The following is a 26,128-nucleotide window of genomic DNA, read 5'->3' as shown; positions in this document are numbered from 1 at the left end:
CGCCACATTACGGCGCCTGTTCGGGAAGGCTGGTACGGGAATTGAACCGTGTTGCTGGCCTGCCTTGGTCTGCTAAAAGCCAGCGATTTAGCCCAGTGTGCTAGTGAACGGTCGCACATTTAACAGCTCCCGCTCTTAGTGGTCTTTTAACGGCTTTTAAGCTGGATTTCCGTGGGAATTTTTCAACATAAGTGGATAAAAGCGAGAGGAAGAGAACGACCCCTAGTTTATGGAGCTGCACCCAAGAAACAATCGTAAAAGAAGAAATCAAAAGTTGGTTGGGAGCGAAGTTCAGAGTTTGTTGGATGCAATGGCAGAGAAGCAAAGTTCGACCACGCCAGCTCAATGGACGATGGATCAGTGGGTTAAATACTTGGAAGGCAAGCCGGATGCTGGCGCATCAGCTTCGGAAGCGGGACGCAGCTAGGTAGATCGGGGGAGTTAAGGACAGGGGAGGGAGCGTGGTGCGGTGTGGGGTTGGCATCAATGAGGTCTTCAGGGACTTTTACGAGGAATTGTACAGATCCGAGCCCCCACGGGAGGAGAGAGGGACGGGCCGCTTCCTGGATCAATTGAGGTTTCCAAAGGTGGAAGAGGGACTGGTGGTGGGATTGGGGGCCCCGATTGGGCTGGAGGAGCTGACCAAAGGGATAGGAAGCATGCAGGCGGGGAAGGCACCGGGGCCGGACGGTTTCCCAGTCGAATTCTATTAAAAAATATATGGACCTGTTGGGCCCGTTGCTAGTCAGGACCTTCAATGAGGCAAGGGAGGGGGGGTGGCTTTACCCCCGACGATACCCCGGGCACTGATCTCCTTGATCCTGAAGCGGGACAAGGATCCCCTGCAGCGTGGGTCTTACAGGCCGATTTTGTTGCGAAACGGTGCTGGCGAAGGTCTTAGCCACGAGGATTGAGGATTGTGTGCCTCAGATCATCCATGAAGACCAGACGGGGTTTGTGAAGGGGAGGCAGTTGAACGCGAAAGTGCGGAGGCTTTTGAACGTTATCATGATGCCGGCGAGGGAGGGGGAGGCGGACATAGTGGTGGCGATGGACGCTGAGAAAGCCTTCGATAGGGTAGAGTGGGGGTACCTGTGGGAGGTGCTGAAGAGGTTCGGGTTTGGGGAGGGGTTTGTCAGGTGGATTAGGCTGTTGTATAAGGTCCCGATGGCGAGTGTGGCCACAAACAGGAGGAGGTCCGAGTACTTTCGGTTGCACAGAGGGACGAGGCAGGGGTGTCCCCTGTCCCCCCTGCTCTTCGCACTGGCGATTGAACCCCTGGCTATGGCACTGAGGGAGTCAAGGAACTGGAGGGGGTTGGTGCGTGGTGGGGAGGAGCATAGGGTATCGCTCTATGCAGATGACCTGCTGCTATATGTGGCGGACCCGGTGGGGGGAATGCCGGAGGTAATGAGGATTCTTAGGGAATTCGGGGACTTTTCGGGGTACAAGCTCAACATGGGGAAGAGCGAGCTGTTCGTGGTTCACCCAGGGAACCAGGAGAGGGGGATTGGCGAGCTCCCACTAAAAAGGGCGGAGAGGAGCTTCAGGTATTTGGGGTCCAGGTGGCCAGGAGCTGGGGGCCCTGCATAGGCTTAATTTCACGAGGCTGGTGGAGCAAATGGGACGCATTGCCGCTGTCCTTGGCGGGTAGGGTGCAGTCAATGAAAATGACGGTGCTCCCAAGGTTTTTGTTCCTGTTCCAGTGCCTCCCCGTGTTTATCCCAAAGGCTTTTTTCAGGCGGGTTAACAGGAGTATAATGGGGTTTGTGTGGGCGCGAGGGACTCCGAGGGTGAGAAGGTGTTCCTGGAGCGGAGTAGAGTTGGGGGGGGACTGGCGCTGCCCATCCTCTGTGGGTACTACTGGGCCGCCAATGCGACGATGGTGCGCAAGTGGGTGATGGAGGGGGAGGGGGCTGCATGGAAGAGGCTGGAGACGGCGTCTTGTGAGGGTACGAGTCTGGGGGCGCTGGCAACGGCGCCGCTGCCTCTCCCTCCAAGGAGGTATACCACGAGCCCGGTGGTGGCGGTTGCCCTCAAAATCTGGGGGCAGTGGAGGCGGCATAGGGGGGGAAGTTGGGGCCTCGGCGTGGACCCCAATACGGGGGAATCACCGGTTCGCCCCAGGAAGAACAGCTGGAGGGTTTTCGGGGTGGCACAGGGCAGGGATACGAAAGTTGGGGGACCTGTTTGTGGACGGGGAGTTCGCGAGCCTGGGTGAGCTGGAGGGGTAGTACGGGCTCCCCCCGGGGAACACCTTCAGGTACTTACAGGCAAGGACATTTGCCAGACGGCAGGTGGTGGAATTCCCGCGGCTACTGTCACACACAGTACAGGACAGGGTGCTCTCGGGGGGGTGGGTGGGAGTGGGGAAGATCTTGGAAACTTACCAGGTGATGCAGGAGGAGGAGGAGGCCTCAGTGGTGGAGGTGAAAGGTAAGTGGGAGGAGGAGTTGGGAGAGGAGATTGAGGAAGGGACGTGGGCAGATGCCCTAGGGAGGGTGAACTCTTCCTCATCGTGCGCGAGGCTCAGCCTCATACAGTTTAAGGTGCTGCACAGGGCACACATGACCGGGACAAGGATGAGCCGGTTTTTTGGGGGTGAGGACAGGTGCGTTAGGTGCTCAGGGAGCCCAGCAAATCACACCCATATGTTCTGGGCATGCCCAGCGCTGGAGGAATTTTGGAAGGGCGTAGCGAGGACGGTGTCGAGGGTGGTGTAGGATCCAGGGTCAAACCGGGCTGGGGGCTCGCAATATTTGGGGTGGCAGAGGAGCCGGGAGTGCAGGAGGCAAAAGAGGCCGGTATTCTGGCCTTTGCGTCCCTGGTAGCCCGGCGAAGGATTCTTCTTCAGTGGAAGGATGCGAGGTCCCCAAGCGTGGAGGGTTGCTTTTCTAGACCGTGTTTTGTACTTAACCCTCTTGGGTTCCTTTTTCATTTTGTTATTTTATGAAAACCTAAATAAAAATTATTTTAAATAAATAAACTGATCGAAGTGTCTGAGGTTTTACAGACACCACAATATCCTCCACCATTGGGGAGTACATTACTTTTAATAGGAGAGACTATCTCACCTTCTACATTATGGGAGGCCCTTAAGGCGGTCATTAGCGGAGAGATAATTTCCTACAAATGACAGGGAAAGGATTGGGAGGGTGGAGCTGCAGTGGCTAGTAGATTCCATCCTTGAGGTGGAGCCCCCAGAGGAGAGGTCACCCATGATGCAGTTCTTGGAGAGGTTGTCCTTCCCGGTGGTGGAGAGGGAGAGAAGGGAGGGCCGTTGGGCCCTGAGGAGGTTATGGATATATTGGTTTAATATAGTCAGGTAAAGCTCCAGGCCCGTATGGATTCCCCATCAAGTTCTCCAAGAAACTATTTGAGATTCTTGGGAGGTTTGGTTTCGGGCCAAAGTTTATATCTTGGATTCGTCTTCTGTACAGGGCTCCCACCACTAGTGTTCACACAAACACCTTGAGCTCGGGTTACTTCAGTTGAATAAGGGCATAAGGTAGGGTCTTCCATTGTCTCCGCTTCTGTTTGCTTGGCAATCAAACCACTGGCCATAGTGTTAAGATCATACACTGACTGGAGGGAGATAAAGCAGGGAGAGAAGGAATATAGGCTCTCCTTATATGAAGATGATCTGCTTCCTTATATCACCGACCCAGTCTCCACCATGAATGAGATAATGAAGCTACTTTGGAGTTTTGGCTCCTTCTCGGGATTTAAGATGGATTTGGACAAGAGCGAATACTTGGACAACAGGGAATCTCCCAGGGAGGGGAGGCTATCTGGGGATGGTACCTTTTCGCCTTGCCAGGTCTAGCTTTCATTATCTGGAATCCAGGTGGTCCACGATTGGGCCTCGCTACTTAAATTAAATTATGCTAGTCTGATCAATGGGGTTAAATCTGACTTGCAAAAGTGAGATAACCTCCCCTTGTCCTTGGCGGGCAGGGTTCAGATTGTTAAAACCAATGTCCTGCCAAGGTTTTTAAATCTTTTTCAGTGTCTCCCCACTTTTCTCTCCAAATCGTTCTTTCCTGGAGTCAACAAGGTGATAGCTTCCTTCATTTGGGAGGGAAGGACCCCAAGGATTCGTAGGCGGCTTCTTCAGAGAGAGAGAGAGAGAGATAGGCAGCCAGGTGATTTAGTTTTACTTAACTTGAGCTCACTAGGAAGCACGTGGACATGCGCACGCAAAAAAGGAAGCACGCAAATGTACCCGTTTCCTAACGTGAGTGTGCGTATGCCTGTTTTATAACATGCGCGTGCCTGTCCACACATGCATGTTTCCTAATGCCCACATTCGCATGTGTATTTTGTAAGTATTTTGCATGCCTGTGTGTTTGTTTCCTAATATGTATGTATGTTTCCTAATGTGTGTGTATGTATCTTTGCTAATATGTGTGTATCTTTGCTAATATGTATGTATGATATATGACTCCTGTCTTTACAAGTAAAGTCCAAGTAGACACAGAATCTGTCACATAGATATATGAGAAGCTTCTCTCACAATACAGAAGACAAAACTTCAGCCAGATCAAAGATAGCTTATGAAACGCAAGGTGATTCAATAAAGGAGGACAAGGTCCTCAGATGTCATGCCTTTACAATGCCATGAAGGAGGCAGGTAGGGCTTTATTGTTCAGACAAGACAATATAGTTCCAATGGCACTAATCTCAAGTCTGTAGAAAGCTTTTGTGTGGCCACACTTGGAGGTAGTGTGTCCAGGTTTGAGCCCCACACCGAAGGACACATCAAAGCCTGAGAGAAAGATGAACAAAGTGATGGGCAGTCTTAAGGCTCCAGGAGCTGAGGCTATTTTCATTAAAGAAATACCGGCTTATAGGGAATATGACAGATTGACACTGAATCAGTTCTTAAGTCATGGGAGATATTGGAACCAGAAGGAGGTGGTGTGGAGAGGGATGTTAAGAAGGATTGCTATTCACAATGCATCCTTACCCTGTAGAACAGATTAAGTAAAGTGTTGCAAAATCCCTGGATTCAGGATTCCCTGTAGCGATACGAAGGAAAGCTGGACCAATGCTTGAGAGGGGAGGGTAAGTTGCAAAGTAGGTGGGATTAGAAAAATACTATTCATTGTGAGAGTGGGTTCCGATGAATGGTTATTAACCTGAAATGTTAACTTTGCTTTTCTCTCCACAGATGTTGCTGGCTTGCTAAGGGTTGCAGGCATTTTGTCATATTTTACTAAATTCTTTTAAGCTTTACTTGAATTTGCCTCTGTATTGTTTTCACCTTGTCCTGGGGGTAATGTATCTGGGTTGTGGACCAATGCTGTTCGTGGTCGCATCATGTTTGAATGCAATTTTTCTCCTGCCTTTTTCACATATTTGCAACTGACTTTCTCCAGTTTAAAGCGCTAGTCTTTGTCCTCCTGTCCACATTCAACAAAGTCAACTGCCTGATTTTGTTATTCCACGCTGCTAACTCGACACAGCTGGCCGCCCAACCAGAGACTCAAGCACATAATCCAGGTTGGCATTTCAGTCTGGTACTGAAGGAGTGCGCCGCTATCAGTGGTGCCACTTTTTGGATAGAGCGTTAAATTCAAGCCCTCTCAGCTGCACATCAAATAACCATGGGCAGCACAGTGGTTAGCACTGCTGCCTCACAGCGGACCCGGGTTCAATTCCAGTCTTGGGTGACTGTGTGGAGTTTGCACTTTCTCCCCGTGTCTGCGTGTGTTTCCTCCGGGTGCTCCGGTTTCCTCCCACAGTCCAAAGATGTGGTTAGGTGGGTAGGCCACGATTAATGCACGGGGTTACAGGAATAGGATGGGGGAAGTTGGCCTAGATAGAGGGCTCTCTCAGAGTATCAGTGCAGACTCTTAAGGGCTGAATGACTTCCTTCTGCACTGTAGGGATTCTGTGGAAGAGTAGAAGAGTTTGCCCACTGTCCTGGCCAAGATTTCATCTTCAACCAATATTAAGACGTGTTATCAGATTGGGAGATAAAAAGTGTTATACAGCTATCTGCCATTTTGGAACCGAGACGGTGGGAGATTGCAACCAAATGCCATCATAAAGTCCTTCCTCCCCTTTCTGTTAGTACTGATAATGGTGCACCATCAGGCTTGGGCTTTACATAATTGATGGACCTATTATTGATACGCAGGGCCAATAAGTTAATGGGCCTGAAACTCATTCTGGCATGGGGTGGCGTCGGCATGCCCTGATTAAATTATTTAAACTGTATCCATCTCAAACTCGCACACAAGGAGAATATATAACCGGATTGGGGCTGAGGTACAGGTACCTTGTGATAGTTATTGGCTCCCGCCTGTACGAGCAGTTGGAGAGTTGTGATCATCTTCTTGCGGCGCCGGCCCTCCTCTTTCACAGCCTTCAACTCCTCCGCTTGTTTCCCAATTTCCTGCCTGCTCTTCTCCAGCTCTTCAGTGGCAGCCTGCAGCTGCTCCTCCAGTGCCTGAATGCTGTTTGTGAAGAGCTCCTGAGAGTGAAGGAGGTACTCCGTGTTCAGCTGGGCCAGCTTGAACACCTTCAACAGGACGGGGTCAACCGGGTTCTGGCACCATGGGCACCTCTCCGAGTCCAGGGTGCAGAAGGTCACACTCATAATATTCTCCTGCAAGGTGGCGACATCCAGTTCTCTCGCCACCCGGTCCACGTCTATAGCGCTAAACCGTCTCCAGTCCACGGTTTCGTGTCTTGTCCGGAATTTGAAAACGGACAGCCCGCCAGGGCCCAGCGACAAGGCCCCAAAGCCCATCCCGATTCCCGTGTACTGGCCTTGCGATGATATCATGAACTCTGCCACGCGGGAATGCTGTGCTCTTGCCCACTGGAACGGAGAGGGGTAATAAACGTTGCTGATGAAAGGCTACAGGAGAGGGAAGAAAGGAAATATAGTCATGCCACCCATCTTCCATTTCAACCAACATTCTCCATAGACCATGCCCACCCTGGGTCACGAAAAGTCATTGGCAAATAGGGTTAAGGAAAATCCCAAAGCTTTTTACACGTATATAAAAAGCAAAAGGGTAACCAGGGAAAGGGCTGGCCCACTGAAAGACAGGGGAGGGAATCTATGTGTGGAGCCAGAGGAAATGGGCGAGGTACTAAGTGAATACTTTGCATCAGTATTCACCAACGAGAAGGAATTGGTGGATGTTGAGTCTGGAGAAGGGTGTGTAGATAGCCTGGGTCACATTGAGATCCAAAAAAACGAGGTGTTGGGCGTATTGAAAAACATTAAGGTGGATAAGTCCCCAGGGCCTGATGGGATCTACCCCAGAATACTGAAGGAGACAAGAGAGGAAATTGCTGAGGCCTTGACAGAAATCTTTGGATCCTCACTGTCTTCAGGTGATGTCCCGGAGGACTGGAGAATAGCCAATATTGTTCCTTTGTTTAAGAAGGGTAGCAAGGATAATCCAGGGAACTACAGGCCAGTGAGCCTTGCATCAGTGGTAGGGAAATTACAGGAGAAAGACAGGATCTACTCCCATTTGGAAGCAAGTGGACGTATTAGTGAGAGGCAGCATGGTTTTGTGAAGGGGAGGTCGTGTCTCACTAACTTGATAGAGTTTTTCGAGGAGGTCACTAAGATGATTGATGCAGGTAGGGCAGTGGATGTTGTCTATATGGACTTCAGTAAGGCCTTTGACAAGGTCCCTCATGGTAGACTAGTACAAAAGGTGAAGTCACACGGGATAGGGGTGAGCTGGCAAGGTGGATACAGAACTGGCTAGGCCATAGAAGGCAGAGAGTAGCAATGGAAGGATGCTTTTCTAATTGGAGGGCTGTGACCAGTGGTGTTCCACAGGGATCAGTGCTGGGACCTTTGTTGTTTGTAGTATATATAAATGATTTGGAGGAAAATGTAACTGGTCTGATTAGTAAGTTTGCAGACGACACAAAGGTTAGAGGAATTGCGGATAGCGACGACGACTGTCAGAGGATACAGCAGGATTTAGATTGTTTGGAGACTTGGGCAGAGAGATGGCAGATGGAGTTTAATCCGGACAAATGTGAGGTAATGCATTTTGGAAGATCTAATACAGGTAGGGAATATACAGTGAATGATAGAATCCTCAAGAATATTGACAGTCAGAGAGATCTAGGTGTATAGGTCCACAGGTCACTGAAAGTGGCAACATAGATGGAGAAGGTAGTCAAGAAGGCATACGGCATGCTTGCCTTCATTGGCCGGGGCATTGAGTATAAAAATTGGCAAATCATGTTGCAGCTGTATAGAACCTTAGTCAGGCCACACTTGGAGTATAGTGTTCAATTCTGGTCGCCACACTACCAGAAGGGTGTGGAGGCTTTAGAGAGGGTGCAGAAGAGATTTACCAGGATGTTGCCTGGTATGGAGGGCATTATCTATGAGGAGAGGTTGTATAAACTCGGCTTGTTCTCACTGGAACGACAGAATGGTAGTCAAGGGCTTTTTCCCAGGGTAGAGGGGTCAATTACTAGGGGGCAGAGGTTTAAGGTGCGAGGGGCAAGGTTTAGAGGAGATGTACGAGGCAAGTTTTTTTTTTTTACACAGAGGGTAGTGGGTGCCTCGAACTCGCTGCCGGAGGAGGTGGTGGAAGCAGGAACGATAGTGACGTTTAAGGGGCGTCTTGACAAATACATGAATAGGATGGGAATAGAGGGATACGGACCCCAGAAGTATAGAAGATTTTAGTTTAGACGGGCAATATGGTCGGCGCAGGCTTGGAGGATCGAAGGGCCTGTTCCTGTGCTGTACTTTTCTTTGTTCTTTGTTCTTTGATCATGGATTCTGCCCAACATTTAAACCATCCCAACCCCACAGACCCCCAACCAACCCCGCCCCACACTGAGAAATGTTCAACAAAATCTTTCCTTCCTCCCACCCCCACTCCCCCTGTTCAAAATAAAGAATCCTTTCCAGTTCGATCTTACGTCCTGCACAATAAAGCTTCCGCCATTTGCATTCTTTCGCACAGCATTTCCACAGCAGTTCAGGTGAGTGAGTGCTGCACTCCCAGGAGCGCCTTCTTTCAGACGAGGTGCTAAATGAAGGCCCCATCGGCCTGCTAGGTTGGACAGATATAGGAGGATCCCATGCCAGCACTCCAAGGAAGAGCAGGGGAGTTCTCCTTGGTTGCCCTGGCCAACATTCATCCCTCTTGCCAGCATCTCTAAAACCTGGATATCCGGTTATTGTCACATGGCTGTTTGGAGGAGTTTGTTGAGTGCTAATTGGCTGTCCCATTTGCTACATTACAACAATCACTACTGGTCAAGAATACTTCATTGGTAGTAAAGCACTTTATGACATCTGGTGATCGTGAAAAACACGACTCAAATGCAAATCTTTCTATTTTCAGGATGAATCACAATGAAAGGTACAACCAGGTTCCGGGTCCATTCAGACATTCTCAGTCAGTGAAGGTTTTTACAACAATCAATTACTGAGATTAGTTTGATATCCCACTTCCAATTCCACCAGCTGCCAAGGTGAGATTTGAACCCATGAACCCAGAGCATTCGCCTGGTTCTCTGGCTTACTAGGCCAGTGACATAACCACGGTGCCTTTATCTCCCCTTGAGTAGGCTACATAACTTCCTCCCTTACCCACAACTTCCAGGATTTTTAAAACCCTGTCCATCAGTATTGGCACGTTTCATCATCGTGAACGCTCTGGCTGGGCGTTTTGGAACTTTTGAAAGTTTTGCTCTTTCAAAATACCTTCACCTGCACCCTATCTTGCACAAAGGCATGTTGCCTTCTGACTTCAGTCCCGGTCAACCTCTAGTGGATCCTTGTTCAACAACACATCAAATTTGAAAACCCTGCTTATGTCCTGCAAGCTCCTCCATGTTCTCACTCACTCCCTACCTCCTCCAGTACCTAACCTGTTATTAAGACACAAAATTTGTGTGAAGCTTCTGTAATATTTCCCATTCACCAGTTAGCTAAATAACAACTGCAACGACATGCCTGTACAATATTCATCCGACTCTGGCCTACCTCCCGCTGTCCCCACCCTCGAGTTACAGAAATTTGATGCCACCTCGATAAAACTCTGCATGTGCAGGTTGACCCCGCATTCTGCAAAACTCTCCTGCAGTCACAATCCTGCGATCTCATTCCTCTCCAACAGAATCCTCCTCAAAATCGACATCTTTGGCCATAATTCCATCACATTACTCTTTCCCTCCAGTCGTCAAGATCGGCCTCTGTGAAGCACTTTGAGCAATTTTATTCTGTTACAGGCTGAGCAAGCACAGGTTGCCACTAAGGCTCATGAAATTCCCCAAGGCGCAGAAGGGAAATTACAGTTTGGAGCAGACAGCCTGTTATCTCACTTCCGTTCCTGCAGCAAAGATCTTAAGACAGACACTCGAGCCTGAACAGGTCAGGTACCTTCAGGGCGCGTGGAAACAAATACCACAGCACCACAATCTCCTTCACAGGAACTCAGAACCAGCCCCTTCACAAGACCTGCAAAGGGGGGGGGGGGGGGGCGCTGGCGAGAGAGAGAGAGGGGGAGAGAGGGAGAGAGAGAGAGAGAGAGAGAGAGAGAGGGAGGAATAGGCTGGAACTGAACAATGCCAGGTGGGAGAAAGTGCTGGGGAGGGAAGGGGCTGCCAGGGGTGGAAAGGGACTGATGAGAGGGGGGGGGGGGGGGGGGGGGGGGGGAGAAGGGCAGAGAGTTCAATCGAGAAAAAATCTGACCAAATCTTTCAGAATGGAAGAATTAAACAGCTGTAATCGCCATGAGAACAAGAATATATTGATCACGTAAAGACAGCTCGCAGTGCATTCCAATTTAAAATAACAATGATGCCACAAATTGAATTCAATACCGTTATAAAACATTCAGAATCTTCAGCAGCAAAGGAATGAACTATTTCTCCTACGGGTATTAATCTTGTGAAGCCAGCAACTAGCTGTTATTAAGGGACAAAATTACTGTTACGGTTCTGTAATATTTCCTATTCACCAGTTAGAAAAATGACAACTGTAATGTTTATTTACATACAACCTCAATGCAGAGGCTCACACCCTTGTGGCTGTAAGTCAGGTTCCAGGATCAAACTGATATAGAAACCCCACGCTTGCTACAGTGATTCCCCCCCCCCCCCCCCCCCGGTCGCTGATTGGGTACCCGGGCAATGTAACCCTCTCAACAGATCGCCCCACAAAGAGGACAAACACTGCATCCCTCCCTCTCCAAGTTATTTTATACATCACAATGATAATTAAGTTACTTAGTCCCCAATAATTAGAATATTAAACACATGCAATCAGTCCATCATATATTGAGTCTTTCTGGTGTTTTCTGATTTCTAGTGGAGCGGAGTAACTCCTCTGTCGAGGGTGCTTCCACTGGGGAGATTTCTGCAGAAACCACTACACCTGGCATCTCCTCAGTTACTGGTAACTCAGCTTCATCTGTTTCCATGGGGACGACAGACATGCAAGTCACAGGCTCGTTCACTTCACTGCTTGGATAGCCAACAGCATTTCCTGCTGGCAACATGGTTTTAGGTGGCAGTCGTGACTGCTGGGACAACTCTCGCCCTCGTTAATGGTCTACATGTATCCAGATGATTCTTCCTTGTACATCCACCTCAAAAGACAAAGGTCCGGTTTTTGATACAACAACTCCTGGGACCCAACTCGAGCAGCATCCAAAATTTCTGACACACGAAAACAACTATGTTGATTTGCCTGAATCATGATTTTTCTTTTGACTGCAGGCTGGCCTCTACCCTCCCTGGCAAATTCGGAAATACCAGGCTCAGTCTGTTCCTAAGACACTCTGCTGGGCCGCACTCCCGTTGTAGAGTCGGAGTGGTTCTACAGCCCAGAAGGAAAGGTGAGATTCTGGTCTCCAGGGTCGCCCCTGACTGTTTCTTAAGATCCGTCTTGGAGGTTTGGATTCCTCGTTCAGCCAGTCCGTTAGATACTGGGTGGTTAGGCGCAGTCCTGATGTGCTTGATACCATTCAAGGAGATGAAGTTTTGAAAGTCAGTACTCGTGAAGGCTGTTCCATTATTCAACACGATGACTTCAGATGTCCCGTGGATCGAAAAACACTGATGCAATTTATAAATTGCAGTGTACGACATCGTCAATTTCATTTCAAACTCTTCCATCCACTTTGAATGGGCATCAACAAGGAGCAAAACCATTGAGCCCAAGAATAGCTCCACATAATCACCATGAACTCGTACCCATGGCGCCCGCCCAGCCATTCCCAAGGGTACAGGGGGGGCTGTAACAGGCAACCTTTGTTGCATTTGGCACTGTTCCACCTCTCAATGTTGGCATCAACGCCAGGCCACTTTACATAACTCTGGCCAAGAGCCAAGTCTTTCAGGTCGTGATTGGCTCAAAGCCACCTTAGATATGCCCTTCATCTTAGATATACCCGATGGGTACTGTGCAATTCGGTTAGGAGCAACTCCCCTCCTGGTACAAGGATGCCTACTCTGGTTCCCAAAAGTATGATGCCATCATCGCAACGTAATTCATTCTTTCCTATATAGTATGGTTTGACCACTTCACAAACTGGCTCACTGGATCACTTGGTATCCTGTGCCTCACTTTAGACAACAGCAGATCTCTGCTGGTCAGTACCCGATTTGCTGCGTCAAACCTGGCAACACATCCAAGAAATTCATCACCATGACAATTTCCCATGGTACTGGGGGGTGGTGTTACACTCTCTGATAAAGACAGGTGACTAAATGCATCCGCATTTGTGGTATGTGTCCCAGGTCGATGCTTGGATGTATATTCGTAGGCAGACAGAATTAACATCCAATGCTGAATTATTGCCAATGCAATTGGCAGAATAGCTTTATCTTCTGTAAAGACTCAAGAGTGGTTTGTGGTCCGTAACAACAATAAAGTGCCTGCCATGTACATACTGGTGGAACTTACTTACCCCACATACTATTGACAAGCCTGAGAGTCGCCTTTTTTGGCCTCAGAGAGTGCACGAGATATTCTTATGGGCCAATACTGCACCAGCAGTAAGGGGCTGTTTAGCATAGGGCTAAATCGCTGGCTTTGAGAGCAGACCAAGGCAGGCCAGCAGCACGATTCAATTCCCGTACCAGCCTCCCCAAACAGGCGCCGGAATGTGGCGACTAGGGGCTTTTCACAGGAACTTCATTTGAAGCCTACTTGTGACAATAAGCAATTTTCATTTCAACGCCATATGAAGAGGCGTCACAGCCTTAGACGGGTTGAAATGCACCAATAAACTCAATGAATGTAACAATAGCTTTACTCTGTTTAAATCTACTCTCCGAGGCGTCTTCCAAACCCAACGCTGGTGCTTCTTTAGTAGCATATGCGAAGGGACCAATAATGTCAACAAATTTGGCAGAAAACGTGTGGGCAGCACGGTAGCAAGTGGGCAGCACAGTAGCATAGTGGTTAGCACAATTGCTTCACAGCTCCAGGGTCCCAGGTTCGATTCCCGGCTGGGTCACTGTCTGTGTGGAGTCTGCACGTTCTCCCAGTGTGTGCGTGGGTTTCCTCCGGGTGCTCCAGTTTCCTCCCACAGTCCAAAGATCTGCAGGTTAGGTGGATTGGTCATGATAAATTGCCCTTAGTGTCCAAAATTGCCCTTAGTGTTGGTTGAGTGGGGTTACTGGGTTATGGGGATAGGGTGGTGTTGGCTTGGGTAGGGTGCTCTTTCTAAGAGCCAGTGCAGACTCGATGGGCTGAATGGCCTTCTGCACTGTAAATTCTATGATAAAATTCTATGAAAAAACGCCCATAGTAATTCACCATTCCCAAGAATGACTTGAGCTCAAATGGGCTTCTGGGGGCTGGTGCCTTCTTTATGGCTTTGACATCAGCTTCCATGGGACATAATCCTTGTGCATCTACACGAAACCAAAGTTAGGCTACCTCAGTCGTGTGAAAAGTACATTTATCCTTCTTCCTCCAGCCTCTAGAAATGTCTTTAGCACCTTCTCTAAGGTGCAAACACCTGCAAACAGGAGCTGGTTTAGCACAGTGGGCTAAACAGCTGACATGTAATGCAGAACAAGGCCAGTAGCGCGGGTTCAATTCCTGTACTGGCCTCCCCGAACAGACGCCGGAACATGGCGTCTAGGGGCTTTTCACAGTAACTTCATTGAAGCCTACTTGTGACAATAAGCGATTATTATTATTATGTTAGCTAGGTGTTCAGCTTCTGACTAGTCATTTATCAAAAAATCATTCAGGTTCACTCCGACTGGTGGGAGACCTTGCAATAGACTGTCCATTGTTCTCTAAAAAATAGCACATGCCGACGACACAGCAAAGGGTAGTGGCGCGTAAACAGTCCAAAGATGTGCAGGTTCGGTGGATTTGCCATGCTAAATTGCCCCTTCGTGTTCGAAGATGTGTAGGTTAGGTGGGGTTATGGGGATAGGGTGGAGGAGTAGGCCTTGGTAGGATGCTCTTTCACAGGGTCGGTGCAGACTTCATGGACCGCCTGGCCTCCTTCTGCACTGTAAGGATTCTATGATTCTATGACATACACTGATTGGCTCTAATTTCCCAAACATAGCACACCAACAAAGCAGACCGAGAATAGCAAGCCGATCAAAAGCAAGAATATTCAGATTCAAAATTACCAATCGAAGATGGGCTTCAGCATACAGCTCAAAGGGAAAGAGGACACAATTCAGTCACAAAAGTATGTTCTCCAGCTAGGTTGTTTTGTTTTGGATAATTGTTTAACTCCTCAGGAGGCCTCCGTTAGTACGGGAGGCCTAGTCCTCAGGTTTTATCACATCCCTAACAAAATAACCAAATAGCAGACCCAATACATCCACTAGTGTCAATGCGCAAGTTATTCTGGTAGACTGCAAACCCAAATTTTAATTGCCATTCATGCTCAATGGCTGTTAGAATGTGGAACAAAGACGGGACACAACGTAAAAACAGGAAGTTGAGGCTTCCTCATCGATGGCCAGTCTTAGAACCATTGAACGATAGAATTCCTACAGTGCAGAAGGAGGCCATTCAGCCCATCGAATCTGCACCAACCCTCCGAAAGAGCACCGCACCCCATCCAGGCCCAATCTCCCATCCCATTCCCACAACCCCACTTAGCATTTGGATACTAAGGGGCAATCTAGCATGGCCAGTCCACCTAACCTGCACACCTTTGGACTGTGGGAGGAAACCCACACAGACACGGGAGGAACCTTCAAATTCTACACGGTCACCCAAGGTCAGAATCGAACCCAAGTCCCTGGAGCTGTGAGGCAGCAGTGCTTACCATTTGCCATCAATCATTCAAAGATACTCTTGCTTCAAACATGCATCTCAATTTTTTTGAGCGGATGTGCATGTTCAGTGATCTGATTCCAAATCAGGCACAGGGAGAGATTTTGCTTCCCCGACTGATGGCCACTGGTCACCATAACACTGTCAAACAGCATTGACCCTTGAGATGCAGCAGTGTTTATATCTGTGACTTGCTATGCACCCTTCCACACCCTGGATGAAAAAAACGGCAAGTATCAGGGACGCACGCCACTCCATCCACGAGCAATCCAACAGCAGAATGGCTAACGTTAAGTAAATTTGCATTTATGAAGTTATAGAAGAAGGAGCCTGCAGAGTGCTGTTTCTGGAATTTTGACATGCTTTGCGTATAATGTGGAGCAGTCAAACAGTGGCTCAATGATACACGCTACACAAGTCACACTCTGCTCTCCAGTCCTTACCATTTCTCCAACATGCTGGGTTCAGTCCCCTACACTGCAGCAAACGGCAGATACTCCTCAGTGTAGCTGTTGTATCAGTTGTTACCGAGTGCTTGGAAACGAGTGACCAAACAACATGCCTGGACACACCTGGCAATCCTTTGTCTTAGAACAATCACACCAGATAAATGCACCCAACACTGCTGCAATATGCATTATGGTGTGGAAGTGTGCTCACTAAACCAAACTTAAACTAAAAGACTAAACGACTATTTATAGGGAGGCAGTTCCACTGCTAAAGTGCCCTCTTGGTACTGTGGGCGACTGACACAAGATCACATAACACCCTTTGAGCTTCAGTCTCCGCTCGCACTGAAGCTGCCCGTTGGACGGGCTCAGTGCAACACTTTGTGTTCCATCACGAGTTACCTTTTAAAGCAGAAAAGATTATGGGCTGGGTTTTCGTGGAGTCAAGAAGTCTTCGTCGACTTTTAAAAATGGCGGACAGGGCCCAGATGCAGAAGTCCCAGTCCCCTCTCTGACAGATCCAACTTATGCAAACAGGAGGAGGCGGGCGAGCGTGAATCACACAGGCAGAAAATCAAACTTAGCAAGCTCATTTGAATTTAGTGCCGAGTTCAAACAGACACCATTTTGTTTGTTGCGAGGGCCTTAACTCACAATGTGGGAGTCCTGAATTGATGGCAGTAAATAGTCTTTAAGGGCAGATAAGGTCTGTTTCAGTGTCATGATTGAAGTTCTTTTTCAATCCCTGCTATTTATACTTGGGAACAAAGGCTCAAGCTGTCAGTCAAAGTTTTTTAAAAGTCTGCTGCATTACTTTGATTGACATGTCATCTGCTATAGGGTAGAACCAAAAACATAGCCACCCATTCCAGTTTCAATAGAATTCTTTGCTGGCATTTCCTCAGGGTTATTATTATGTCATTATGAATGCTTGGCTAAGTTTTAAAACCACTTATCTCAGCAGGGGATTCTGAGTTCAGAGTCTGATTGACAATTTAAAGAGGCAGTAAAGGATGAGCTATCTTTGATATGGCTGCTGAACAGAAGCATGTTAGTTTTTATGATTGATTAACAACTCAGAGATTTAAAAGCTTTGAATGGGTTTTCATGGATGGGAGATTTTGCTATCAAGTGTGCATGAGTCAGGGCTGTATTAGATTGTTAGTTTATTTCTTTTCATCTCCAAATGACTCCTGAGGTCTGCCTATGGCGGATGTGGGGTCAGTCCCTATGGATGGTGCATGGAGAGGCAAGAGGGAACATGAAGGTAGTATGGGACTATGAAAGGGCATAGGGATGGGCAAGGTGCACGAGTTGGCACAGAGACGCCTTGGGAGGTAGATGGGGGTATGGGGGTGTGAGGGGTGGGATAGATTCATATACCCAATTCATATATTTATTTTTCAATTAAGGGGCAATTTAGCGTGGCCAATCCACCTAACTTGCACCTCTTTTAGTTGTGGGGGTGAAACCCACGCAAACACGGGGAGAACGTGCAAACTCCACACGGACAGTGACTCAGAGCCGGGATCGAACCTGGGACCTCGGCGCCGTGAGGCCGCAGTGCTAACCCACTGCGCCACCGAGCTATTTAAAATGTTGAACAAAGCTTTAAAAAAGCCACCAAAGAGCTGCACCGAAACGCATGATTGATATCAAACTTGGAAAAAGTAATTGAAAACAGAATCATTCATATCAAATTGCGTACACAAACGGGACAATGAATTTGAATAATTGGCCGGGTGGGTATCCTTGCCACCCTACCCAGTCCATGTCAATTCAGGGAGGGGGAAATGCTGCTGCCCAACAAATCCTCCTCACCCCCACCCCTCCCACCCCTACCTCCACCTCGTGAATTCCTGAGTTGGGGGTCATGTGAACCAGGCCCAGCTCAAACTTCCACTAGCTGCCCTACCACACTCCCCTCAGCTTCATTAGGAGCTTGGCTGACTCAACTTTGCCACCACAAAGTGGGAACGGAAATCTCAGCGCTCTTAGGTGAGAATAGAATTAGAATGAGCCCAGCAAACAGCAAGAAACCATGGGCTGGATGCTCCACCGGCGAGAATCTCCATTGCACCGGCAGCGCATCCACGCCTGCGGGCTTGCCGGAGGCGGGGGGGTGGCCACAATGGAAAACCCCATTGGCAGGTAGCGGGAACAGAGAATCCCGCTGCCGGAGAGGGTGGGTCGCCCAGGAAAACTGGGCTGGCGAACCGGAGAATCTCTCCCCATATCTTAGAGAACATAAGCTTAGAGGTATTCGAAACAGGAGCAGGTTATTTAGCCTCTCGAGCCTGCTCTGCCAGTCAGTTAGACTATGGTGGATTTGGACATTAGCTTCATTTAACCACCATCGCTTGATATTCATTCCTAAGAAAAATTCTGATAACTCCAACTGCATTGGAGCGTTTGGGGAGAGAGAGGGATCCAGATTTTCACTACCCTTTGCCTTAAAAAGTGCTTACTGTTTTCATTCGTGGATAGCAAGTTCTAATTAAGGAGAGATGGTGGTGTAACAGTAATGTCAACGAACCAGTAATCCGGTGGCACAGGCTAATGCTCTGGGGCTGTGCGTTCAAATCCCACTCTGGCAGCTGGTGGAATTTAAATTGTATTAATTAATCTGGAATTATAAAGCTAGTCTCAGTAATGATGATTATCAGATGGTAAAATCCAACTGGTTTACTAATGTCCTTTAGGGAAGGAAATCTACTATCCTTACCCGAGTGACTCCAGGCCCTGCGCAATGTGGTTGATTCTTAACTGCCCTCTGAAATGGTGTGACAAGCCACTCCGTTCAAGGGAAACGAATGTTGGCCCTGCCGATGTTGCCCACATCCCAGGAAATAATTTTTTTAAATTAATATTGTCTTTCCTCATTCTTGACCCCGCACCCCAGCCCCCCACCACCACCCCCCCCCCCACCCCCCCACCCCCCAGAGGAAATAATTTGTCTCTATCTGCCCGATTCGAGTCATAAGAGTTTTTACATCACGGAAAGAGGCCCTTCGGCCCATTGCATCTGTGTCGGCCATCAAACACCTATATTTACTAATCCCATTTTTCAGCTCTTGGTCCGTAGCTTTGTGCGCTATGGCATTTCAAGTGCTCACCTAAATGCTTCTTAAATGTTATGAGGGTCTCTGGCTCCATCACCCTTTCAGGTATTGAGTACCAGATTCCAACAACGCTCTGGGTGAAAAGGCTTTTCCTCATGTCCCCTCTAAACCTCTGCTCCTTACCTTAAATCTATGCCCCCTGTTTACTGATCGCTCCACTCAGGGGAAAGGTTCCTTCCTTTCCACCCGATCAATGTACCTCATAATTTATACACTTAAATGAGGCCTCCCTCGCCTTCTCTGCTCTAAGGAAAACAACCTCAGCCTATCCAGCCTCTTATGATAGCTGAAACGCTCCAGCCCAGGCAACATCCTGATGAATCTCCTCTGCACTCTCTCTAATGCAATCATATCCTTCCTATAGTGTGATGACCAGAACTGTACAAAATATTCTTATTTTCTATGCCTCAGCCAATAAAGGCAAGCGTCCCATTACTTTTTTCGAATGTTTTATGAGCCATGGTGCCCAGTAAAGAGCTCCACACATCAGGGAGGATGTCAAAGCCTTGGATGGGGTGCAGGTGAGGTTTACTAGAATGGTACCATATGTGAGGAATTTCAGTTAGGTCCTCCTTAAAGCATTAAAGCAGAGAAGGATAAGGGGGCGAATGTGCAATATGTAGAATGTTCCTTAATGCCATACAAGAGTGGGGTACAAACATTGCTTACAGTGAGAGCTGAAAATCTCTCTGGGAAAAATGTACTTTACAGCCAGACCCGCATGCACCCTCACATCCTGATGGTGCAAGCAGCAGATACCCCGCTAACACTACAAATGGCATGGGTGCTCATCTCCTTTCTGCCAACAATTGCAATCCTGGGATGTGGGATTGGATCAACGTCAGATCGACCAAGATGGTGAGGGTGGGACAGGGGTGGGGTGTGGAAATCCCATCCATTGGCCCCCTTCTCCCCCCCCCCCCACACGTCCTGACCAAACACTTTTTTAGTATAATACGAAACAAGAGTCCAGGGGTTAACACAAGCAAAACCTAAAGTACAGGAACAGGGTCTTAGCTGGCAGAGGCCTTCATTACTCATCCTGTGCTTATATCAACCTTGAACGCAACTCAGTGCTAACAAGCAACAAGGGCACTTAGGACCGCCAGGTGATTGCCTCGCAATAAGTTCTCACCCCTGCCAAATTAAGATTTTCCCCAAAGAATAAGAGCAAAATACTGCAGGCGCTGGAAGTCTGAAATAAAAACAGAAAATATTGGAAAAACACAGCAGGCCTGGCAGCATCTGTGGAGAAACAGAATTAAGGTCTCCAGTCGAACCTCTCCTGCTCCCATCTATCCCAGACTTTCTCTTTTGCTCCACCTGCTCCAGCCCCTCTCTTCAACAGTATAAAACTCGTCATATTCCTATCCCTCTTCAGCTCCGAACAGTCATATGGAGTCTAAACATTAGCCCTGTTGCTCTCTCCTCAGATACTACCAGACCTGCTGCGTTTATCCAACATTTTAATTAAGATTTCCACCCGCCAAGCGTGTAGTGCACAGCCTCCTCTTTTCGGGATGCTACCCATTTATCCGAGGTCAGGAGAACCTCAAACTGATGGATCGAGGGTAGAGGACCCATCACAGATTCACCTGCCAAGTTCAATGCTACCAGAAGTTGGCTGTAAACCCAGAACAATCCTTTCAACGGAGTGGAGGTCAGTGCTGTTCAGGATGCAAGGCAGGAAGTACTCAGCAGCTACAGTCAGCTGAGAGAGGGGGGACTGAGGCCAGAAGGCTGGGCTCGTGTAGCAGACAGCGACAGTCTGTGATGATCAGATGTTCACGGAGCACGAGACCCTATGACCTGTCTCATCCCACCCATTCCGTGAGGCAGCAGTAGGAACCAGCTACTCCCCATGCAATGAGTGCCGTTCAGGAGTGTGAGGTTAACCTGTGCTGGACTCCGTAGCAAGCAGCTACGGAGCACCCCATCTGGAGAACCAGCCCCATCTACAGCAATGAACTTCCAACCTCACAATCCACCCCCCAGTCTAGGAAAATAAACCAAAAGGCGATGGAAGCAGAGTCTTTGAATATTTCTCAGGCAGAGCTAGACAGATTCTTGATGAGCAAAGGGGTGAGCAGGATGAGCAGTGGAATTTACAACCAGATCGGCCATGATATTATGGAACGGCGGAACAGGCTTGATGGGCCCACTCCTGCTCCTTGTCTGTCTGTAAAGAAACAAATATCTCTCTCCTGAGAAACAAGCACTGAATTCAGGCAGCTCGGAAGCAGTCTGACAAGGACAGGGCAAGAATTTGGAACTTTTGGAAATGCTGCTCGGATCTGCAACAAATAATTTGTAATTTTTTAAAAGCTGACAAATCCACTCAGGATTCTTCAAGTACACATACACACGCACACACACACGTACGCACACACACGTACGTACGTACACACACACACACACACACACACACGTACGTACGTACGTACGTACACACACACACACGCGCTCACTGAGATGCAGTATCAGTTTCTGTTGCCATAGTGACAATGCTCCTGGAAAGTGACACTTCAACCCGGGGGCAGACATGATATGAAGGAAGTCACCAAATGAGAAGCGGAAGACACCAGACAGGGGGAGAAAACACAGACAAGAGATTCAGGAGGAGGAACGCAGCTACAAACCTTTCACCAAATCTGTGACTGCTTCACATGACAGGCAGAGATCGAGGGACAGAAGCCTGTGCCAGGCACACACATTGTCGACGCCAGATGCTGTTTACGCCAGTCACTATAGTTACACAGCACTTCAACAAATCACCACCCACCTATCGTTCTACCTGCCTGCTCGAGATTCTGGCTGGATGGCGAATGGAAACTTGTGCTTTAAAAGCCTGCTTTCAAAAATACAGAGAATGCATCCAGTCGAGACTACATACTCACCTCAGCACAGATGGCCCAAAGACCAGATAATCTCTGACTGCAACCAGAGTACAAGGTAGCAGTCTGTCTCTGCAGCTTAACTCGCCCACCTCCCCGCCACAGCCTACCACACACCCACTCCCTAAACCCCACGACTGCCAATTCCACCTCCACCCGGGGGTGAACCCCCACCCAGGCTGGAGGGGGAAGCGATGGGGGGTGAATTGGAAGGAAGGAGGGGAGAAAGCAGTGGGAGGGAGGGAAAGAGGGAAGAGGAAAATGAGACTGAAGGAGGGGGGAAAATCAGAGGGGGAAATTGGGGGTATGGGAAGGGGAAATCGTGGGGCGTGGGGAAGAGTGGGAAATCGGAAGAAAATCAGAGGGGATGGGGGTAATTGGAAAGAAATCACAGGTGGAAACAGGGAAGCCAGAAGGGGAAGAAATGAGCGAGAGGGAAAAGAGAAACAAAGGGTGTAGCGATCACAAGGGGGATCGAGGAAAGGGGGTGATTGGGGAGAAGGTGATTAAGGGGTATAGGGGAGAGGCCGATTCGGGGCCTAGGAGTGAGGGCGATTCGAGGGGCATAGGAGGCAATTCGGGGATTATAGGAAAGGGACAGATTTGGGGGGAAGAGGGAGATTTGGGGTTGGGGAGAGGGCGGTTCGGGAGGATAGGGGAGAGGGCGATTCGGGAGGATGGGGGATAGGGCAGAGGGGAGAGGGCTATTCGGGGGAATAGGGGTGAGGGCGATTCAGGAGAATGGGGATAGGGGAGAGGGCTATTTGGGGGATTTGGGATGAGGACGATTCGGGGGGATGCGGAGAGGGCGATTTGAGGGGAGAGGGCGATAAGGGAGGAGAGGGCGATTCGGCGGGAGAGGGTGATTCGAGGGGATAGGGGAGAGGGCGATTCGGGGGGATTCGGGGGGATGGGGAGAGGGCGATTCAGGTGAATAGAGGAGAGGGCGATTCGGGGGGATGGGGAGAGGGCGATTTGGGGGGGGAATGGGGAGAGGGCGATTCGGAGGAATAGGGGAGAGGGTGATTCGGGGGGGATAGGGGTGAGGGCGATTCGGGGGGAATGGGGAGAGGGCGATTCAGGGGAATAGGGGAGAGGGCGATTCAGGGGAAATGGGGAGAGGGCAATTCGGGGGAATAGGGGAGAGGGCCATTCAGGGGGACAGGGGAGAGGGCAATTCGGGGGGATAGGGGAGAGGGCGATTCGGGGGGAGAGGGCGATTCGGCGGGAGAGGGGATAGGGCGATTCGAGGGGAGGGCGATTCGAGGGGGGAGGGCGATTCGAGGGGAGAGGGCGATTCGGGGGGAAGAGGGCGATTCGGGGGGAAGAGGGCGATTCGAGGGGAGAGGGGGATTCGGGGGGAGACGGGGATTCGAGGGGAGAGGGGGATTCGAGGGGAGAGGGGGATTCGGGGGGGAGAGGGGGATTCGGGGGGATTCGAAGGGAGAGGGCGATTCGGTGGGAGAGGGCGTTTCGGGGGGAGAGGGCGATTCGTGGGGAGAGGGCGATTCGGGGGGGGAGAGTGCGATTTGAGGGGAGATGGCGAATCGGGGAATAGGGCAATTTGGGGGACAGGGGGATTCCAGAGTGGGCGATTTGGCGAGATGGAGATAGGGAGGATGGAGGACGATTGGGAAATTGGAGGAGCGGGCGATGGGCGGGATTGGGAGAGAATTATTCTGGTTAGTGGAGGAGAGGGCGATTCGGGGGGAATAGGGGAGAGGATCATTCGGGTGGCGATTCGAGGTGTGTGATTTGGGGGAGGGGAGAAGTTCTGGGGAACTTGCAGAAAGTGCAGCCGCAGCCCCGGGGGAGGGGGAGCTGCCGGAGACCCAGCTCCACCCGGGGGGAGGGGGGTCAAACCCGACTCCTCCCGGCAGAGACACAGCGGCCCCGGCCTCACTCCTCGACCCCAGCCGGGGTGGCTGGGCTGAGCCGAGCCTGGAGTCCCCGCTCCCCCTCTCTCCCCCCGGGCGCTCTCTCACACTCACTCACTCCGTCTGTGATCCGCTCCGCTCAGCTTCAGCCACAGGAAATGAGCTCAGGATGAGAGAAAAACACAAACTTCCAGTGTCTGGGAGAGAGGGAGGAAGAAAGGAAAGATAGAGAGAGGGAGGAGGAAGTAGAGGAAGAGGAAAGAGAGAGCAGCTGAGAGAGAGGGAAAATTGAAGAGAGAGGGATAGTATCAGAGAGGAAGGGATGGGTCCAGTGCCAGCAGGGAGCTGGTCATTTTCTAACTGTCTGCAGTATCCCAGCCCCAATCCTGGGCTGCAATCATTCCAGCCCCAATACTGGGGCAGATCTTACAGTTTGGTCTTTCCTCAACTCTTCCTGATCATAATCAATACCTGATAGACTGTGAGTGGGAGCAGTGTTGTAGATCATTAACAATGACCAGAAGGCAAGAACAAAGAACAAAGAAAAGTACAGCACAGGAACAGGCCCTTCGGCCCTCCAAGCCCGTGCCGACCATGCTGCCCGTCTAAACTAAAATCTTCTACACTTCCGGGGTCCGTATCCCTCTATTCCCATCCTATTCATGTATTTGTCAAGATGCCCCTTAAATGTCACTATCGTCGCTGCTTCCACCACCTCCTCCGGCAGCGAGTTCCAGGCACCCACTACCCTCTGTGTAAAAAAACTTGCCTCGTACATCTCCTTTACACCTTGCTCCTCGCACCTTAAACCTATGCCCCCTAGTAATTGACCCCTCTACCCTGGGGAAACGCCTCTGACTAGCCACTCTGTCTATGCCCATCATAATTTTGTAGACGTCATCAGGTCGACCCTCAACCTCCGTCGTTCCAGTGAGAACAAACCGAGTTTATTCAACCGCTCCTCATAGCTAATGCCCTCCATACCAGACAACATCCTGGTAAATCTCTTCTGCACCCTCTCTAAAGCCTCCACATCCTTCTGGTAGTATTGCGACCAGAATTGAACACTATACTCCAAGTGTGGCCTAACTAAGGTTCTATACAGCTGCAACATGACTTGCCAATTTTTATACTCAATGCCCCGGCCAATGAATGCAAGCATGCCGTATGCCTTCTTGGCTACCTTCTCCACCTGTGTTGCCCCTTTCAGTGACCTGTGGACCTGTACACCTAGATCTCTCTGACTTTCAATACTCTTGAGGGTTCTACCATTCACTGTATATTCCCTACCTGCATTAGACCTTCCAAACTGCATTACCTCACATTTGTCCGGACGCCCAACACCTCGTCTTTTTGGATCTCAATGTGACCCAGGCTATCTACACACCCTTCTCCAGACTCAACATCCACCAATTCATTCTCTTTGGTGAAGGCGTTTGACAAGTTGCCGCAAACAAGACTGATCTAGAAGGTGAGATCTTGGGGATTGGGGTAGAGTACTAGATTGGATTGAGGATTAGCTGACTGACAGAAAGCAGAGGATCGGTATAAATGGGTCCTTCTCTGGCTGGGGAACTGTAACTGGCGGGGTGCCGCAGGGGTCAGTCCTCCGACCGCAACTGTTTACAATCTACATAAATGATCCATTTTGGCCTGAAAAAATAGAACGTCAAATTACTGTCTAAATGGAAAGCAGATTCAAAATGCACCTGGGAAGAGGGATCTGGATGTCTTTGTTCATGAATCGCAGAAAGTCGATATGCAGGTACAGCATGTAATTAAAAAGGCAAATGAGGCAGCACGGTGGCGCAGTGGTAGCACTGCAGTCTCACGGCGCCGAGGTCCCAGGTTCGATCCCGGCTCTGGGTCACTGTCCGTGTGGAGTTTGCACATTCTCCCCGTGTTTGCGTGGGTTTCGCCACCACAACCCAAAGATGTGCAGGGTAGGTGGACTGGCCACACTAAATTGCTCCTTAATTGGAAAAAATGAATTGGGTACTCTAAATTTATTTTTAAAAAGGCAAATGGAATTGTAGCGTTTATTGCAAAAGACCGGTGTTTCAAAGTAGAGAAGTGTTGTTGCAATTGTATAGGGTAGTGAGGCCACAAATGAAGCATTGTGTCCAGTTTTGGTCTCCTATTTGAGGAAGGATGTGATGGCATTGGAAGCAGTTCAGAGGAGGTTCACCAGATTGATTCTGGAGATAAAAGGGTTGATGTATGAGGAACGATTAAACAGTTTGGGCTTAGACTCACTGGAGTTTAGGAGGATGAGAGGGGATCTGATCGGGGTATATAAAATACTAAAAGGGATTGATAAAATAAACGTAGACCAAATGCTTCCCCTTGTGGGGCAATCTAGAACAAGAGGTCACAGATATAGGTCGAGAGGCGGTAGATTTAAAACTGAGATGAGGAGGAACTACTTCTCGCAGAGGGTGATAAATTTGTGGAACTCGCTATCCCAAAGTGCTGTGGAGTCGGGGTCATTAAATGGTTTCAAGAAGGA

General features: G+C 49.3%; 1 protein-coding gene across 7 annotated transcripts in view; it reads right to left on the bottom strand.

Moving 5' to 3' along the window:
- The window catches only part of dzip1l (DAZ interacting zinc finger protein 1-like), a 368,643-nt gene extending 344,753 nt beyond the window's left edge, over nt 1-23,890 (bottom strand). Inside the window, exons 1-3 of one of the 7 annotated variants that reach the window (XM_072474905.1) lie at nt 21,746-22,123; nt 21,488-21,662; nt 6,287-6,871 (exon numbers count right to left, since the gene is read on the bottom strand). In XM_072474905.1, coding sequence (XP_072331006.1) covers nt 6,287-6,796 — 510 coding nt within the window. In that variant the 5' untranslated portion in view covers nt 6,797-6,871; nt 21,488-21,662; nt 21,746-22,123. Of the gene's footprint in view, nt 1-6,286; nt 6,872-10,040; nt 10,239-15,720; nt 15,740-21,487; nt 21,663-21,745; nt 22,124-23,733 lie in introns of those variants that run through there. The other 6 variants (XM_072474904.1, XM_072474902.1, XM_072474903.1 and 3 more) reach the window with 6 other exon arrangements.
- Nucleotides 23,891-26,128: the final 2,238 nt, after the last annotated feature.

Source organism: Scyliorhinus torazame, chromosome 14 (assembly GCF_047496885.1).
Source record: "Scyliorhinus torazame isolate Kashiwa2021f chromosome 14, sScyTor2.1, whole genome shotgun sequence".
Taxonomy (NCBI): domain Eukaryota; kingdom Metazoa; phylum Chordata; class Chondrichthyes; order Carcharhiniformes; family Scyliorhinidae; genus Scyliorhinus; species Scyliorhinus torazame.
This window is presented reverse-complemented; position numbering and strand designations above follow the sequence as displayed.